Genomic DNA, 20,218 nt, shown 5'->3' with positions numbered 1-20,218 from the left:
CAATAATGAGCTGCTTTACATGCATCTGCATGTTTTGCATCTCATTACTATATAACCTGTGCTGACCTAAGTATCACTGTGTAAAAGACAAGACAATGTAAGTTGGAGCCCTTTAAGTCATGTTTAAGAGGCTAATATAATATGGGTTATTGTCCTAACATAGCTTGATAACATCTCCTCTTAAGAGTCTCTCCAAGTAACTCCAAGTACAGTGTAGTATATATCTGGTAGGTGATATACAAATCATGATAATAATAATAACAGAATATATCAGAAAGAAGAGGACTGTCTTTGAAAAAGAACTGGAAGATAGAAACTACCTGCTCAGCATACTGTATAGAACAGCAAATTATCACTTGTCACTGTTCTTATTAATCAAATTTTCTAGAAGGCATATGACACAAGCACCAGCCTGAGGATTTATATTTCTCTTAAGATCAAAATGAAATTAAGAGCTTTAAGAATAAATCCTTTTATTCAATGGAAAAAAGTATTTAGAGACAAACACTGCCAGTTATTTTGTAAGTCCAATATTCACCTGAGTGTTGCTAGGCACACCCAATCGGACAGTTTTAATATGGTCCTCTGTGGTTTTAAGTATGGTACAATTCAGGCTAAAGCACCCCAATGGAAATTCACACATGTAATATGCGTAATGCCTTAAAAAGTGTCTAGGATCCTTTCTGATTCTAAAACACTTCTAAAGAAATCTAGTGCATCCAAAAATATGTGCTGTGCCCGGGCCAGTGATATGCTCATTGGTGTAACACATTTAGCTTTAGGTGTCAGACCACCTGAGATCCAAATCGACTGATTTCATACGTGAGACCATGATGCACTTAAACTCTCTTCATACCCAGGTCTTAAGGGCACCACCTCAACTATGCACATGCTTCTGCAAGTTGTCTCTGTCTAAAGTGACAGTGAAGGGTTAACCTTTCAGCAATTATTATGTCTACACACCATGCCAGCAAGGGCTTTCTGTTGCTAACATACTGGAGTTGCCATGGAAAGAGCGATTCAGAAAGTAAGGGGTCAGAAGAGGGAAGATTAACCTATACAGAAGAGCTGTTAATGGATGCTGTTCTCTGAAGCAGGCAGAAGTCCTGCTGCTTTGTTTGTATACCAACCTCTGATTTAAGAAGACAGTCACACCACCAAAAATCAGAGAGCGATGGGGTGATCAAATCATTTTGTCAGTATCTGAATCAACATTGGTTTCCTTTTCTATTCCCAGTTTTCAGTTCTCCTGTTTGCTAGTAGGGCCCACATTTCCCTTGCTGTCTTGACTATTCCCTCTCTGCCTCCTGTCCCCTGTAAAGAGAACTGAGCTGGACAAAATTTGTTAAAAAGAAAGAGGATCACAGAATAAAACCAGCAGAGGATGGTGCAGACCTGGGAAATGTACACACTGGGCCTGATTCTCGAAACATGCATCCCAATTAAAGGCGGTGGTAGGCATCCTACCACCATCTAGCAGCCAATCAGGATGCACATTTTTATAAAAAATTGAGCGAGGTCAGACGCCTACGTTGTAGGCATCTGTAGCATGTCTACAGAAACACATAAAGACACTTAAACACATCCAAGGTGGGATGTAGGTGTGGTTTCGCCCAGAAATGGCCTTGGGCATGTTTAAGCGTCCTATGCATCTTTGTAAGCATGAGACAGATGCCTTAAATGTAGGCCTGCAAAATGCTGGCCTACATTTAAGGCACCTGTACAACGATGTAGATGTGATTCTCTTTAGGATGCCGATGCGTGATTGACACATTGATCAGCATCCTACAGAGAATTAGGCCCATTGAGCTGATCAAGAAAAGAGGATCTAATCAGGCATGTACCTGCTTTAGATTCCAAGCTCTTCTTTCTGGTTGCCTTTGGCATCTCACTCACGCTTTCCACAAACTCATCAAGGTCTTCTGTTATCTGTAGCTCGTAACTCTTCTTCGGTTCTTTCTCCTGAAGCGAGTAAAAAATAAATTTAGGTCTGGGCCCTCATGAACTCTACCAAAAAGAAGCCAAGAGGCAAAAATTCTCCAGCCAGTCCAGTTCAGAATGAAAATGATTGATCTTAGAAACATACAGCCCTGAGCTTAAGCTCTAGCCCATATAATTTTATTTTAGTTAAATAAATCAATCCTGCACACAGTTCTTTAAGGAGCTGCCTAAAGTTAGGCAGCACATATGCAAGTAAATACCGGTATTCTAGTCATTAATGTATATAAATTAAACACATACGCGCAGAAATTACAATAATCCAGTTACATTCTATTTTGCAAGTATTATTACTATTATTTATTTAGATTTATTAACTGTCATATCTTGGATAGCACATAGTTTGCAGGTGGATGTTTACCTGGATAGAGTGAATATTTACATGCATAGCTTACTAAATAACTAGGCCCAACATTAATACTATCTCTATGGCTGGCGTGTTTGTGCTTGAACAATAAGTGCATATAGACCCAATTGTGCTAGACTTCCATAAGTAATCTGAGTAACTTCCTACTTGGTCCTGTTTGATTAGATTGTAAGCTCTACTGAGCAGGGACTGTCTTTTGAAAGTTTTATTGTACAGTGCTGTGTACGTCTAGCAGAACTATAAAAACGTTAAGTAGTAGTAGCAATTATTAAAACTAATAGGATGTCTTTGTCATTACTGACCATAAGTAGTTCTAACTAGGCTGAGAATGGAGGAAAAAATGAATGACCAGAATGAGAGGATCAGAGATCATTAAATTGAGTTTATAATCAATTTTTCATCTACCACTAGTCCTCATGCATCTAACATAACATCCCTTTGAGATGGCCAAATAAGGGAGGATGTATTTTGTCCACTGGTGTTTGCTACCTCAGAGGACTCCACTTTGATGGATTCTTCTAGGATGGTAGTCAATTGGGTTGAGATTGTCTGGAATACTCTTGATCAAACTGTACCATATAAATTTAATAAAGAACCTAAAAAGGAGTTTCTCTAGTTTAATTTTTCCATAGTGCAAAACATATGAGAACGCACGTGTGGAACAATAGTGGAAGTGCTCTATGAATCCTAGCATCAAATTGTGCTGGCACTTGTAGAATAAAAAGTGAAAATATAAGGCTGTTCTAAAAATGTTCATTTTTTTAAAAGTCTTTCCCTCAATTTCTAATTAAATTTAACTTACATTAGGCTATGATAGCTATTTTGATGAAAAACTGTGATTGAACAGGTTTAGAGGTACATTCCTCCCTCCATATTTGCGGGTTTAGGATTCGTGATTTAGGTTATTTGCGAATCTCTAAACCACACTGCCTGCCTCCTGCCTCCAAGACCTCTCCACACCTTACTTTTAAAGCATGGTGGTTTAGCGATGAAGCAGGGCAGGAGCGATCTTCCTACACTCCTGCCCTGTGCAGAGCTGCAATCAAAAATGACTGCAGAGGAAGCTCACGGTAGCCATTTTTGATCGTGACTCTGCATGGGGCAGGACTGTAGGAAGATCGCTCCTGCCCCACTTCACCGCTAGACCACAATGCTTTAAAAGTAAGGGGTGGAGAGATCCAGGAGGCAGGGGTGGTTCAGAGTCAGCCTTAAAAGTTACACTCCTCCCTCCGTATTTGCGGTTTCAGCATTTGCGGTTTCGATTATTCACGGTTTTTAGCTTGCTTGCACCTCCCCCCAAATTACATCAGCTTGCATAGAGAAATTGCTGATTCCAAGCATTTACAGAGAAAATAGCTGATTCCCAGCACTTTCTTCAACGTGTTTTGCCTCTCCTTCAGGAACAGACCAGGTCTCCCACCATGTTATTCGCGGTTTCACTATATTCACGATGGTTTTTAATAGAAAACAGCTAATAACATGAAAAAGTTATTTGCAGTTTTTCTGTATTTGCGGTTCTGTTAATCCCCTATCACAGCGAATATGAAGGGAGAAGTGTATTTGTGATTTTTTTTGTTATTCACAAGGTGGCTGTGAACCTAACCCTCACAAATATTATTATTATATTATTAAAGATGCTATCCCTGTGAATAGATTGTAGCTTACTTTTTTGCCAATTTCAGTTGATGACATGAGAACTTATATTTAAGTATTTTACTTCTCACTGTATGCTGAATAGCTGCTCTACTTATTTAATGCAAAAGATGGCTGGGACTTTTTTTTAGGTTTAGCAAATTGGTTAAAAGAAAAATTTAGAGATGAAGTCTCTCCAGAAAATATGGGTAATATTATACAGGGTGGGCCACGGAAAATTAGCCCACCTCTAATATCGGTGCCAGAAAGATGGTGTTCTCCCTGGAACAACGAATAGTAATTGTGGAAGGCTATTTTTATCTGTGGGGAAATTTAAAGCAGAGAGTGTACGCCAACAATCCACATACCCTGGATGAACTCAAGGAAAACATCACGAACACTATCCCCAGCATCACTGTTGAAGAGGTGCAAGCAGTATCAGCCAACATGATCCGATGTGGCCAAAGGTGCATAGACGTGAACGGGAACCACTTTCACCATCTGTTGTAACTTGTGGGTAAGTGAATAAAAACAATCCACTTGCTCATTTATCTTGACAGAGGCGGGCTACTTTTCCGTGGCCCACCCTGTACTAAATAATAATGAAGTGAACAAGTAAGTAAAATAGAAATCCCAATATTAACATTAATCCAAAATATGGGAGGACGAAGCATTAGAATCTATCCAGAAAAATGTATTAAATGACTCACTGGATTGAGAGGGGTAGTTACCTCCTCGGATGAAAAAAACCTCCCAATTATAAAAACTTAGAAAATCTTCTCACTCTATATGAAGGCTTGCAGAAAAGTTGCTGTAATCAGCAAGGTCCCATTGACAGCAGCCAACAGTTTTGCCAAAAGCTGCATCAAGGTAATCAGGTCTGCTCCTGCTCACAAATGGTATTCAGCTGCACTAAGCACTGCTTACCATCTTTCAGAATGCAACCTTAAGGATTTAAAGCTAAAAGTCTGACTACTTACTTTTTAGGAAACAATTAAAACCCTGTTTGCTTTCTAGGCTTTTGGGTTATTGATATTTGTTTTCTAGGTTTTTGGGTAATATTTCATATTCAATTGTATGTCTTTATTTTAACTTTTTGTAAACCGTATAGAATTTAATGGTTATGCGGTATAGAAGCCGATTTTTATGTTATGTTAGTGTCTCAGGCAGAAAGAGATTAGGACCTTACAGTGAACATGAGGAGAGATAGAAAGTACAGGGTTAATGAATAATTAGATGAAGGTAGATGCGCATTACCTAAAGACAGTTCTGTGAGGTATTGCATGATAGTTGTCAGCAAACACACACACACATACACACGGTGATGTTTCATCAGTTACAAGCATCAATAATTGCATACACACAGAAAAGACATTCATACTTAGGGAGCTTCACTGAGATGGCAAGAGCTCATGCAGACCCCAATTCAGATCACTAATTCCAGACATACACACAAACAGGAAGAAAAGAGAGATATCTTCCCCAAGAACTCAAAGTTGCAAACACCCAGAAAGATGGGGATTTCAGTGAGACTGGCAGGAGCTCCCATGGACACTGACCAAAATCCCACAGAACATGAGAAATAGCACACCTTTTATATCTTTTTGCCTCCATAGAATACAGTGGAGAATGCCAATCAACCCTTCCTAACCTTCAGGGTCAAATAAATAAGATTTTCCCAATCTTTGAAGTGTCAGCATTCCCATATGAATCATAACTATACTCTTGCAAAATAATGAGCTAAAGATAATACCTTCTTGTTATAATGACTTCACACACAGGAATCTGCTTTTTCCTTGCCCAAAAATGGTACCAGTAATCCAGGGCTGCCCAAGTCCGGCCCTCGAGATCTACATTTTCAGGATATCCACAATGAATATGCATGAGAGATTTGCCTGCACTGCCTTCTTGGTATGCAAATCTTTCTCATGCATGTTCATTGTGGATATCCTGAAAATCTGGCCTGCCAGTAGATCTCGAGGACTGGATTTGGGCAGCCCTGCACTAATCAGACTTGGCTATGCTTGAAGCAAACCCAGGTGTCCAAGATAGGGGCAAAAAGCACCCAAATATCCATCATTTTGGCAATCTAGGTCATATGCCCAAGCTATACCTTATTTGATGGGACAAAAATCTAACCAAAGGACCTTGGGCCTGTACTCCAGGACCCAATTAAAGAGAATGGCCTATGCCAGGGGTAGGTAATTCCGGTCCTCAAGAGCCGGAGCCAGGTCAAGTTTTCAGGATATCCACAATAAATATGCTTGAGATAGATTTGCATCTCAAGGAAGCAGTGCATGCAAATCCATCTCATACATATTCATTCATATTCAATGAATATGTATGAGATGGATTTGCATGCACTGCTTCCTTGAGATGCAAATCTATCTCATGCATATTTATTGTGGATATCCTGAAAACCTGACCTGGCTCCGGCTCTCGAGGACTGGAATTGCCTACCCCTGACCTATGCTAAGAAACATGATGATTGAAGAAAGGCAGAACAGAAGTCAGATTGAAACAGTCACTAGAAAAATATAGGATAGTTCAAGGAGAATGAGGTCTGCAAGCCTTGTCTAACTTGCAAAATATTCTTGTGCACAATTTTTGTGAATATTTCTATCAAGCTCCCTTGGGGCTTAACCCTTTGTCTCTCTGTTTGCTCACCAGTTTTTCAGCTTGCCAGGGTCTTAGTGCATGTGTAAAAAATTGGATGTAAAAAAATTAAAAATTAAGACTGCTTTTACTGTTTGTTAAGCTCCACGCACTCACAATAAGAATTCTGATGTCCTTCAAGATTTGATCATATTTCATGGGTATGGTGTCAGTTAAATGGTATATCCAGTTTAAGGTATTGATTCTTATTTATTGAATAATGATGTCCCCCTTACATTGGCTATTAACCTATGAATCTACTGTTTTCCCCAGTTTATTGAGTTCAGCAGACAAACTGTTCTAGATGTTCCCCTCTTTTAGGCATATCCAGTTGGAAGAATATACATCAACAATGTTCTGTATTGAGGGCATAGGCATCAAAATGGCTTCCCCAAAAATTGGTGGTGAGAAGAGTCAGTTATGGCTCTACATGTTCAGGTCATCGAGCTTCTCCTTGTATATCTTGTGTTGCAAACTACAGTATATACCATTTTTGTTACTTTTCTCTGAACCACTTGAGCAGTAGTGGCTCGTGGCCAGTAGGGGGTGATGTCTATGGGACGGTAATGGAATGGATGTCAGGACATGATGATGCAGTATTTTTGTGGAATTTTTCTACAAAAGAGCCTGCTTTTCGTATGATTCTGGGTAACTCTAGTCAGATACAAGCATATGTGTTAGATAAGGCCACGCCTAATAGAAGTGTACGAAAAATTGGTGAATAAAAATCTGATTATGGATGTAGCCAAGACCAGAAAAACACACTACAGATTAATATTAAGGAAAAGCATAATAATATTCTTTTTATGTACTTTGCTATTAGGCTAGATCATAAAGGAAATCAGGATATACATGGACTCCATTTTGTTTTCTGTCTTTTCTATATCTTCTCTTTTTGGACTCCATTTTGTGTCAGTGACTTTCTGTCTCTGTCAAATCTTTGTTCAGGTTTCCCGCTCCTAGCATCGTGGTTCTAATTGATACCAGATGTGCCTTAGGCTGGTTAGAAAAAGTATATGAGATTACGTATCCCAAACTGAGATATGATATAACATGTATTAAATATGAATGACCGAGCTATGAATGAAATTATGAATGTTGGGTCCAAGTATGAATGGATATGAAAGAATTTATATTAAAAATGAAATGGTTTATAAAAAAAGAAATTTAAAGGAAGCCTGAGCACAACATCTGGAAATAATTAGTCAGAGACTGCTGTTCTAACATAGGAAGGTTTCTGTGTGAGGATCAATGAAATTTGAAGCTGTCAGCTCAGGGAGAGGGGGAGACAGCCCCTCCTTTCCTCTAAGGCTGACCAATTTTCAGCACTGTTTGTAGGTGTAACATGAAACTTAGTTGTTCAAAGCAGGCTTAGAACATTTCAGCATCTTGCCTGACACATGGGCAAATTGTCTGAAATAAGTTTTAAGAATGATAAAAGGAATATTGGATATGTTATAAAATGTTAATGTATATTCAGAAATGAATGTAAACAAAACAAATGTAATTTCTGAAATTTTTAAATGTAGAGGAATTTTCTTTGTCTAACTTTAAACACCACCTCTGTTAATTTTGATTGGCTGACAGCCAATGATGTCACACTGAGCCAAAGGTATATAATGGGGGGCTTCAAAGTATAGAGCTGAGTTTGTTATCAGAAGGCCAGCATTTTGGCAACTATAACGACCTCCAGCTAACACAACTAGCCTTTTGATGTCCATGGTAGAAAAATAGAAACAATAAAATTAAATATTTTGGTGAACCTTGCGTTAGAGTCATTTTTCATGTTTTTGTTATTTTTCACACCTTGAGTGAAAGCTAGCAGCTTAATTGGCAGCTGCAGCGTTATGAGTGCGCAGGCGTCCAATACCCATGCTCACACTTCAAGCCTATTTACATTCTTAGTAAGATAACAGCCTCCAAAACTGAACACAATATTTCAAGTGGGGTATCACTAACAACTTGTACAGGAGCATTAACACTTCTTTTCAGCCTAGCATCTTTCTGGATGTGGCCAACGCCTTGTCACATTGTTTTGTACCTTAAGATCCTCAGGTACCATCACCCCAAATTCCCTCTCCTGAACTGTACTCATCAATTTCCCACCTCCTATTTTGTACTGTACATTTCCTCCGAATTTCAGCACCCCCAAGCTTATCACACTGCACTTTTTTTGCATTAAATTTTTACTGCAGACCTTTGACTATGCTTTTAATTGAGATCTCTTCTCATGGTTTCTACTTCCTCCATGGAATTCATTCTATTGGCTATCTTTGTCATTTGAAAAAAGGCCAACCTTTCCTTCTAACCCTTCAGCAATGTCTCTCACAAATATATTAAACAGAATGGGCCCCAGTACTATCTTTGAAGCATTCCACTACTCATCTTCCTTTCCTTAGAGCGAATTTCATTTACCACCACCCTCTGTCACCTGTTGGTCAACCAGTTTTCAAACCAATTCACCACTTTGGATTCTAAGTTCAGCCCTCTTGCTTATTCATGAGGAACAGTATCAAAGGCTTTGCTGAAATTCAAGTAGTTTATATCTAGTGCACCTCCTTTATCCAATTTTGGTCACCCAGTCAAAGAAATCAGATTCGTTTGGCAGGATTTGCCTTTGGTAAAACAATGTTGCTCTGGATCCTGCAACCCCTTGGATTCTAGAAAAGTAACTATTTTTTCCTTTAGCAGTGCCTTCATTATTTTTCCTACCACCGACATGAGGCTTCCTACGTACACTGGGAAATCCCTTTGGGTAAATTTGGCCAGAGGGAAGGACAAATGCCTGTATCTTGGCGTAATATACAGACCCCCAAGACATCAAGAAGACCTAGATATGGAATTAATCGGAGATATAGAGAATATCACCTTGTGGGGGGACACAGTATTGCTAGGTGACTTCAACATGCCCGATGTGGATTGGGTCACGCTTTCCTCTGCTTCCGGCAGCAGCAGGAAGCTATTAAACTCTTTGCATGGAGCAGGGCTCAGGCAACTGGTATTTGAGCCAACAAGGGATCAGGCAATTTTGGACCTGGTACTTACCAATGGAGAAAGTATCACAGAGGTCTCGGTGGGTGAAACTTTGGCCTCCAGTGACCACAATATGATATGGTTCAATCTCAGGAAAGGTTTCACGAAATCTACCACACTGACCAAGGTTCTCAAGTTCAAGGACACAAACTTCCAAGACATGGGAGACTTCGTTCACCAGGCGCTACAAATCCAAGCAGACACCAACAGCGTGGAGGAAATGTGGTCAACTTTGAAAACCACCATACAGGAAGCAACCAACCGCTATGTTAAATCAGTAAGCAAACGGAGTAGGAACAACAAGCCACAGTGGTTCTCTACGGAGATCTCGGACCTCATAAAAGAGAAGAAAAAAGCATTCATCTCTTACAAACAATCAGGGACACAGGACTCCAGAGAAGATTATCTGACCAAGTCAAGAGCCGTCAAAGCAGCAGTTAGGGAGGCCAAATTCCGCATGGAGGAGTCTCTAGCAAAGAACATCCAGAAGGGAGATAAATCTTTCTTCAGGTATATCAGTGACAGAAAAAAGAACTCGGGCGGGATAGTACGACTCAGAAAACCAGACGGAGACTATGTAGAAACGGACTCGGAAAAAGCCCAACTGTTAAATGAATACTTCTGTTCAGTCTTCACCCGCAAGGCGCCGGGAATTGGCCCTCAACCACAGACAAGGATTAAATCAGTAGACCCGTTTAGTAATTTCAAATTTACACCCAGCAGCGTCTACTGCGAGCTGTCAAAAATCAAGGTCAACAAGGCAATGGGGCCTGACAACCTACACCCTAGGGCAGTGTTTTTCAACCGCTGTTCCGCGGCACACTAGTGTGCCGCGAGATGTTGCCTGGTGTGCCGTACGGTGCAGACACTGATTAGGCCTCAGGCCAGGTCCCGCACGCGCTCCCATGAGACTCCCCCGGTCCCCGCTGCTGTTCAGTTTCGATCTTCTGCTCTGACGCAACCAGAAACAGGAAGTTGCAGCAGAGCAGAAGATTGAACACTGAGCAGCTGTGCGTGCGCGGCTCTTTGGGAAAGCGTGTATGTCGCCGAAAAACAAAACCTACAAACTAAGGTGAGGCGAAGGGAGAGAGCTGGCTAAACAGTAGGATCGATTGGGCAGGCGAGTGGTGGCTGCGGGGACCGTGCGATCGCTCGTGTTCCCGGCTCAAATTGGAAGGAGGGAGTGAAAGGGAAAAGGATTCTGGGCCAAGGGGATGAAGACGGAAAGAAAAACCCACAGCAGGAAAGAAAGGGAAGGACAGGCAGGTGAGCCAGATGCTAGAAGCAGGGGGGGGGGGGGGAAGAAAGAGGGAAAAAAGCTAGATGGGGTTGAAAAGAAGAGACACACTGGTATGGAAGAGGAAGATAGGGGAAATCTGGACACAGGAAGGTAACAGAAAGAGGGGAAATTATGTGCATGGGGCATAGGGACAGAGACATAAAGGGGACATGCCATGAGGATGGTATATGGACACAGGGGGGGGGGCAATGACAGATACATAGGGGAGATATTAGAAATGGAGAAAATAGGAGCACAGAAGCGAGATGGTTTGTGGGGATGGGACAGGGACCGAGCTCGCAGGCTCCAGTGGCTTGCACAAATTACATTGTAACATGCCATGAAAATAAGAGGGAGGAAGGTAGATAGATAAGCCACCTGAGAGGAGCTGAAGGGTAGTAGAAAGGAACAGATGGTAAAGGAGGGAGGGAAGGGTGGTGGTGGAAAGGAATAGGACAGACATTGAAGGAGGGTGGAGAGGAACAGACCCCGAAGGGAAATGTGGAAGACAGAGTGGGAAGAAGACAGATGCCAGACTATGGGGGAGCGGAGGGAAGAAGATGGGTGCTAGACCAATTGGGGGGGGTGAAGGGAGAGGCACAGTAACAGCAAATGGAAGACGTAGAGAGAAGACACACAGTGGATGGAAGGAATTGAATGAGAAGATGTGGAAAGCAGAAACCAGACAACAAAGGTAGAAAAAAAATTATATTTATTTATTTATTTTTTGCTTTAGGATAAAATAGTATATTAGTTGTGTTGATAAAAATTTATAAACAAAGCCCTGCCAGCTGAACATCTCTTTCTCTAGTTCAGCAGCAGGAACTTTGATTTATAAGAAAGGAATAAGCTAAATATTACAGTACTAAGGCTTATATGGATGCAGCGGGGACGGTGATGGGGCGGTGAATGGGATGGCAGTGGCGGTGACGGGGCGGTGAAAGGGATGGCGGTGACGGTGACGGGGCGGTGAAGGGAACGGCTGTTGACGAAGAGCTACGTGTGTGTCTTTCTTCAATTCCAGCCAGAATATCAGCTTTGTGTTCAGCCAAACAGGCCCAGGTTTCGCACTGAATAAAGTATTTTATAATTTTTCACTATTCTGTTTATTTAATATTTCATAATAAAGTAATTATAAAATACTTTCTTTGTGTTTATTTGATTCCTATTCAAGAGAATTACTTTATATATAGTCAATATAGGCACAGAGTTAAATTTTTTAACATTTTCTAATGGTGGTGTGCCTCGTGATTTTTTTCATGAAACAAGTGTGCCTTTGCCCAAAAAAGGTTGAAAAACACTGCCCTAGGGTACTCAGGGAGTTGGGTGATGTCTTGGCGGAACCGCTATTCACGCTCTTCAATCTCTCCCTTAGTACAGGTAACGTCCCGATGGACTGGAAGACCGCTAACGTCATTCCACTACACAAGAAAGGCTCCAGGATAGAGATGGCAAACTACAGACCAGTGAGCCTCACTTCAATAGTGAGCAAACTAATGGAAACCCTAATCAAACACCAATTGGATAGGATCATGGACGAGGAGAATCTACAGGATCCCCGCCAACATGGATTCACTAAGGGGAGATCCTGCCAATCCAATCTGATCAGCTTCTTTGACTGGGTGACGAGGAAGCTGGATGTTGGTGAGTCCCTGGACATCGTCTACCTGGATTTCAGCAAATACCTGGACTTCAGCAAAGCATTTGATAGCGTGCCACACCGCAGGTTGCTGAGCAAGATGAGTTCTTTAGGTTTGGGCGACACATTAACCAAATGGGTTGGGAACTGGCTTGGGGGTAGGCTTCAGAGGGTGGTGGTGAATGGCACCCCCTCCGAAATGTCGGAGGTGATAAGTGGAGTGCCACAAGGCTCCGTCCTGAGCCCGATCTTGTTCAACATCTATATAAGAGACTTGACAGTAGGGCTCCGAGGTAGAATAACATTATTCGCCGATGATGCCAAACTGAGCAATGTGGTGAGCAAAAGCACAACAGACAAAAAAGCAATGGCAGACGACATGGTGCATGACTTACTTCTGCTGGAGCACTGGTCTAGGTCCTGGCAACTCAGCTTCAATGCCAAAAAATGCAAAGTCATGCACCTGGGAAGCCAAAATCCATGCAAGATTTACACCCTAAATGGCGAGATTCTGACAAGAACTGAAGCAGAAAGAGACTTAGGGGTGATTGTCAGGGAAGACATGAAGTCTGCAAACCAAGTGGAGCAAGCTTCATCCAAAGCAAGGCAAATCATAGGTTGCATACGCAGGAGTTTCGTCAGCCGTAAACCTGAAGTCATTATGCCACTGTATAGATCCATGGTGAGACCGCACCTGGAGTACTGTGTGCAATTCTGGAGGCCGCATTACCGCAAGGATGTGCTGAGACTGGAATCGGTCCAGAGAATGGCCACCAGGATGATCTCGGGACTCAAAGAGCTCCCGTACGAGGAGCGGTTAGGGAAATTGCAGCTCTACTCACTCGAGGAACGTCGAGAGAGGGGAGATATGATCGAGACATTCAAGTATCTCACGGGTCGCATCGAGGTGGAAGAAGACATCTTCTTCTTCAAGGGTCCCGCAGCAACAAGGGGGCATTCGTGGAAAATCAGGGGCGGGAAACTGCACAGTGACACTAGGAAGTTCTTCTTCACTGAAAGGGTGGTTGATCGCTGGAATAGTCTTCCACTTCAGGTTATTGAGGCCAGCAGTGTGCCAGATTTTAAGGCCAGATGGGATAGACGTGGGATCTATCCGCAAAGATAGATAGGGAGGGTCACTGGGGTGGGCAGACTTGATGGGCCGTGGCCCTTATCTGCCGTCTATTTCTATGTTTCCCTGCCTCAGCTTTTGTGAAGAGGGACCACATCTGCTTGTCTCCAATCCCTCAGAACTTCTCCTGTCTCTAAAGATCTATTAAATAAATCCTTAAGAGGCCCTGCTAAGATTTCTCTGCGATCCCTCAGTGTTCTGGGACAAATCCATCAGTCCCACAGCTTTGCCCCTCTTTCAGATTTTCAAGTTGTTTATTAATGTTTCTGTCATGAACATTGCAATGTTCACTCCATTCCCAGATATACCCTCAGTAACCAATTGTAGTTCTTCTCCAGTATTTTCTTCTGTGAATACAGTTTTGGTTAGCACGTTCACTTTATCACTCTCCATATAGTAAATTTTAGCATCTTTCAGTCTTATAATTTCATTCCAAGCCTTTCTTCTTTCCCTAGTATATCATCTCTTTTTACATCTTTAGTCATTTCTTCTACTGCTTGTGTTTTTGCCAACCATATTTCCCTCTTTACTTTGAGTTTAGTTTAGTAATCATAGTGTGGTCTAGAAACTGTGGAAATAAATAAATATTGAGCTGTCAACCAAGGTAGTATTAGAGCTCAGATGTTTTAGTCAGATTTAATGTTATTACTGCCTGTCCAACTAGCTTTTTTGAGTATAGAAATGCCTGGTTCTTTTTTGGACCAGAGGACCATGTATGGAGGCCTACAGGTGAACCTAAGCACTGACTGAGTACAGCATTACAGATTTCTTTGATGTCACAATGGGTATGGCAAGGCTGTATCCTCTTGTCTTTCCTTTTCCTCCTGGTGATAAACTGTGCTATGCATGAAACAATAAACACATCAGAGATGCCAAGGGTGGCCCATCCCAAAGCTGGAGATTTTTCATTGATATGCTGTAGAATGTTTGAAGCTTTTCTCACAGGTCCCAGCCATGTCTAAAAAACAGTTCTGACAAATGTACATTCCAAAAATCTAATCAATAAATAGAAAAAAGTTCTTTTTTCTACCTTTGTGGTCTGGTAATTTTATTTTTCTAATCATGTTGGTCCCAGACTCTGGGTTCAGCTTTCCTGTCTTAACTCTCTTGCCAGGGTCTCTTTGTCCATTTGGCATTTCTTCTCTCCTTCCACCTTCCCTCCCTCTATGTCGTTATCTACCCTGTACAGAATTTTCCCATTCCCCTGCCCCATTCCCCACAATGTTGAGCATCCCCTTTCTCTGATTCTGCATTGTTGCCCTGTCCAGCATCACCTTCTGTGTCTCTATCCTCCCTCACATGTCTATCATCATCCTTTTGTACCCCTATCACCCCCCCCCCCGTGTTCAGCACTGTCCCTTTCCCAAAATGTCTGTCAGCACCCATCTGTATCCCTATCCCTCTCCATGTATAGCATCTTTCCCTCTATCTTCCCTCCCTCCTGCCCCTACCCCAGGGTCCAACTTCTCTCCTTTTCTTTCTCTTGTCCTCCTTCATTGGAATTCGGCAAATGTTCCTCTCTCCCCTGCTCCTTCCCACAAGTGCGGGTCCAGTATCTCTCCCTCTTCCTCCACCCTCCAGACAGGTCCTGGCATCCTTTCCTCCTCAACTCCCACTCTTACACCAACCTCCACTCCATGGGTCCAATATTTCTCTCTCTTCTCCCACAGATCCCAGCAACATTTAACTCTCTCTCAACCACTCATAATATGGCAGCTCAGTCCTTTCCTTTTCCCTTACCCTCCCTTCCCTCCTCTCATGGTATGTCAGCTCAGTCTTTTCCCTTGCCTCCCTTCCCCTCTCCTCATGGTAAAGCAGCACTCTCCCTTCCTTTGCACCTTTACTACCTGGTTTAGCAACTATTTCTCACTTCCTAACACACCCTCGGACCTTAAGTGTCTCACTCTACATCGCAGCAGCTACAATATCAGCAGCACTGAAAAGGGCTGCAATGGAAGGCTACGTGACCTTCTGTCTAATCAAAAGTGGTTGGAATGGCAGAGGGAAGGTCCCACAGCCTGACTTCAGTACTGCTGCTACTGCCACAAACTAGGGTGAGATGTTTAAAGGACCTGGAGAGTGTGTGTGTGAGGGAGTGAGAGAGAGAGTTGCCGAACTGGACAGGTGAAGCACAAGGGAAAGGAGAGTGCTGCCATACCATGAGGGGAGGGGAGGAGAAGCAAGGCACCAATGCTGGAGAAAAGGCCATTTGTGCATGTGAACTGGAGAAGGGGACCAAATGCATGTGTTACACGCCAGATGCATGTAACTTGGCATGTCTACATCAAACACTGGTAATACAAATTGAATTGATTTAGAGATCTGGATTCTGCTGATACAGAGAGTTTACAAACCTTAACAACCAGTGAAACCTGGAAGTTATCAACCAAAATAGGAAAGATACTAGATGTATTTCACCAGGAATGGCTGGGAACAATCTTAAGTGTTACTTATCAAGAACCCAAAAAAAATTTTGGGATCTCTATTTGGGATCAAATAAATCATTTAATGGAAAATTATGTAGCATTATCATATGACACAATTTTATTTGGCATGCTGATGAGAGCTAAGCCTCAAATATCTACTAATAATAATAAGCTTTTGATGATATTGACAGGAGTTGCCATTCAACAAATAACGTATAACTGGAAAGATTGTACAAGGTTGAATTATTGTTTCTGGTGGAATTCAGTATGTCATGTGTTTAAAATGGAAAGAGCGTTGGCAGTTCAAAAAGGTTACTATAATAAATTTAAGGATGTATGGGGGCCATTTTTAAATTATTCTAATGAATAATTTACTTTTCCCAATTTTAATTCTTACATTTGGATCGGGGGGGGGGTTGGATTTCTATTAATAATATATATGAATGATAAGATATTATATTCATGTGGTATATTTTTTGTTGTATATGGAAGTGGGAGGGGGTGGGGGTTATATCTTTTTGTTGTATGATATGGTAGATTTTGATATTGTATTCTAATTGTTTGATATTTACTGTACACTTGTTGTGAATTATAAAATGAATAAAGAATTTAAAAAAAAAAGAAAAGAACCCATCACAAATGATGAGAAACTAAGGAAAAGCAACTCCAAAAGGTTATAGGATCTTGTTAATGAATGCAAAATTCTGATTGATAGGATACATTTTATGAATGCAAGGCTATTGTTATTACAAAGTGGAACTAAAATGGAGACTGGTCGGTGGATTGAGAAGTAGAGAAAAGACTGAAATTGACCTGGATAAGTCAGTAGCTTAGCCAAAGAGCAGATTTGGGGTAGGTCTAAGGGGTAAAATGTGTGGACTCTAAGGCCCTGATTCTGAAAAGTGCCGTCCCGATTTTAGGCAGCTATAGGCATCCTACAGCTGTCTAATCAACCAATCGGGATGCACGTTTTTTAAAAAAATGCTCCCCAGGCAGGCCGCCTATATTGAAGGCGCCTCCGGGAGCCTAGGGAGGCCCGCAAGATGCCTAAGCTCGCTTAAGGGCCTTAGGCGAACCTAGGCGGCCCTACGAGTCTCCCTCGTAGAGGAAGAGACGCTTAAAATGTAGGCCAGCAAAATGCTGGCCTACATTGTAAGTAGACGCGGCCGCTATACTTATCGGGGCAAGGGATCTCTCTGCCACAATAAGTAAAGCGGCCGCGGCCACTTGTCCGAATGCCGGTAGGAGGGTGCCAAACCCCTCCTGCCGGAAGATGCCCACCCCCTGACACTACCGATTGCCGGCAGGAGGGTGCCCAACCCCTCCTGCCAAACGCCGCCCTCCCCCCACCCGACACTACCGATCACCGGCAGGAGGGTGCCCAATCCCTCCTGCCGGAAGATGCCCCCCCTCCAGCGCTAACAGCCCTCCCCCCGCGCTAACAGCCACCAATGACCACCCCTAACTTCCCCCCCAACTAACCTCCCCCCCAAACTAACCTTTAATTGTTGGCTGGACAGACGGGTCTTGGTATCATCCAGCCGGCAGGCCCGCCTCGTTGAAATGAGGCGGGCCCGCCCCTTCCCGCAAAGCCTAAGGCCTGATTGGCCCAGGTTCTAGAAGCCTGGACCAATCAGGCCTTAGGCATAGCGGGTCCGCCCATCCCCACTAAGTCTGAGGCCTGATTGGTCCAGGCTTCTAGAGCCTGGGCCAATCAGGCCTTAGGCTTCGCGGGATGGGCCGGGAAGGGGCGGGCCCGCCTCATTTTGACGAGGTGGGCCTGCCGGCTGGATGGTACCAAGACCCGGCCGCCGGCCGGCCAACAATTAAAGGTTAGTTTGGGGGGGAGGTTAGTTGTGGGGGAAGTTAGGGGTGGGTCATTGGTGGCTGTTAGCGCGGGGGGAGGGCTGTTAGCAGGGGAGGGGGGGGCAACTTCCGGCAGGAGGGATTGGGCACCCTCCTGCCAGTGATCGATAGTGTCAGGGGGGGCATCTTCCGGCAGGAGGGATTGGGCACCCTTCTGCCGGTGATCGGTAGTGTCGGGGGGGAGGGTGGCATTCCGGCAGGAGGGTCGCGTCAGGGAGATTCCTTGCCGTGATAAGTGTAGTAGCTGCGTCTACTCTAACCCGATTCTGTAACCGGCGTCTGTAACTTGGACGCTGGTTACAGAATTGGGGTTAATGTAGGCCCGATTCTGTATTGGTCGCCCCTCCTGGGCCGTCCTATACAGAATCTGGGCCTAAATGTCCTCTCCACCCTCATGCCCCTCCTCCCTTCGAGGCGCTCGCCTCCCCCAAACTCAACTTTTAAAATAAATTATAAATGCCTGAACTGGCAGAGATCTCCAAGCCCCACCAGCTGAAGATCTCCTTGAAGGTGTCCAGAAACACCTGTGCCCAGTTCAGCAGTTGGCAGCTGTTTTCTAAGTTGCCAACGCCAGCACCTCTGCACATATTCAGTTTCTGTGCAAGCACAAAAACTGAGCATGCACCGAGTACTGACGATGGCAGCTCAGAAAGCAGCTGCTGAGCTGATCATAGGAGATTCTGTGTGTCTTCAGAGATATTCAGTTCGTAGGATCCCCATTAGCTACCCCATTAGCTACTGCAGCAATATGCTGCTATTGGGTGGGTCTGTGCCCACACGCAAGAGGAATCTAAGCAATGGAGGCACTGCCTTGGAGGAGATGGAAGCCATCACAGCCAACTGTGACAGATGGAGAAAGCTTATTGCCTGATGTGCAGAGATGAATGAAAAGAAAAACTAAGAGACAGAGAGAGACCAAGTCATTCTCTAATGGCAGCTAAAGGTAAGGGAATTATGGTCTGGACAGAGCAAGACCTGTAACTCATGCAGAGATCTGCAAATACAACTCAATCCTGCCTTGCGAGCACCCTTTGTTTTTGCAGTACTTAGACCCACACACAGAGCTTTACCAATAAACCTTATTCTTGACCTGTACCATGTACAGTATTCTAGCAGCGATACCTAAAAAAAATGGCTTAAGCAATACACCTTAATACGACCCTACAGTAACTGCAGTAATTCTACAACTGAGACTGGCACCTCAGTCTTGATCTGCAGCATAATAAGACCACAGCTTGAGTGGTGCCTTGAGCAACCCTGGTCTCACACACTGGTTCCTAACACCACTCTCTCTGTTACAGGAATCTTTTTTTATTTATAAGCTTCCATAGAAAGAAGCAGTTGCTTACCTCAGATCTTCCACTAAGTTCCTTTTTGCTTTTTGACACTTTAGCACCTATTAAAAGGAACAGATGTAAAAGACACTTGGAGGCTGCTAGAAAATGTTAAATATAACCTTATTTAAATAAAAATCAGTAGGGCTAAATGGGGTATAAGATGGTGAGATGTAGAGCACCGAGAGACTTTACGAGTAGAGAATGACACGGTGCAAATTTGTCATCGTTTCCATCACCGCGGATAACCATAAGAAACCATCCCTATGTCATTCTTTAAGGAGAGAGGGAAGAATCACAGTATGAATGGGCACAACCACTAACCCTCAAGCCTTGCATTAAATAATGCTGGTGTAGAAAGACTGAGGCTGAGATAGACACTAAAGAATAACACAGGCTGGTTTCCCGCGGTTATCTGCAGGAACATTGTTAAATAACTAGGGGCTCCTTTTGCAAAGGCGCGCTAGGGCCTTAACGCGTGGAATAGTACACGCTAAAATGCCGTGCGCTAGACGCTACCACCTCCTTTTGAGCAGGCGGTAGATTTTTGGCTAGCGCGCACTATAGTGCGCACTAATCTGGTGCGTGCGGTAAAACCTGTAGCGCACCTTTGTAAAAGGAGCCCTAGAAGTACAAATCCACTGATGCACCAGGAGTTAAACCAGGTGTGGCTCACCTCTGTCTTTATTGACTTGAAGCTTTCTGGCCACCTGATTATTTTCATAGTTTATGGTACTGTCTTTTTCAAGCCCAAATGAGTTATTTTAACAAGTTGTGGCCTTAGTGCGTCCTTACTTGGGTCTTCTTGTGTGCTAAGACTACCTTTACTGCTGATAGAAAATGGCCAGTTTTCCATT

The 20,218-nt window shown here is 43.1% G+C and overlaps 1 protein-coding gene across 3 annotated transcripts in view; it reads right to left on the bottom strand.

The window, feature by feature from the left end:
* JSRP1 (junctional sarcoplasmic reticulum protein 1) overlaps positions 1-20,218 on the bottom strand; it is an 86,204-nt gene that overhangs the window by 23,470 nt on the left and 42,516 nt on the right. For all 3 annotated transcript variants that reach the window (XM_033953833.1, XM_033953831.1, XM_033953832.1), the window contains exons 4-5: positions 19,377-19,423; positions 1,845-1,962 (exon numbers count right to left, since the gene is read on the bottom strand). In XM_033953833.1, coding sequence (XP_033809724.1) covers positions 1,845-1,962; positions 19,377-19,423 — 165 coding nt within the window. The remainder of the gene's footprint in view (positions 1-1,844; positions 1,963-19,376; positions 19,424-20,218) is intronic.

Source organism: Geotrypetes seraphini, chromosome 8 (genome assembly GCF_902459505.1).
Source record: "Geotrypetes seraphini chromosome 8, aGeoSer1.1, whole genome shotgun sequence".
Taxonomy (NCBI): Eukaryota; Metazoa; Chordata; class Amphibia; order Gymnophiona; family Dermophiidae; genus Geotrypetes; species Geotrypetes seraphini.
Note: the sequence above shows the minus strand (reverse complement) of the source record. Positions and strands in the feature narration are given on the sequence as shown.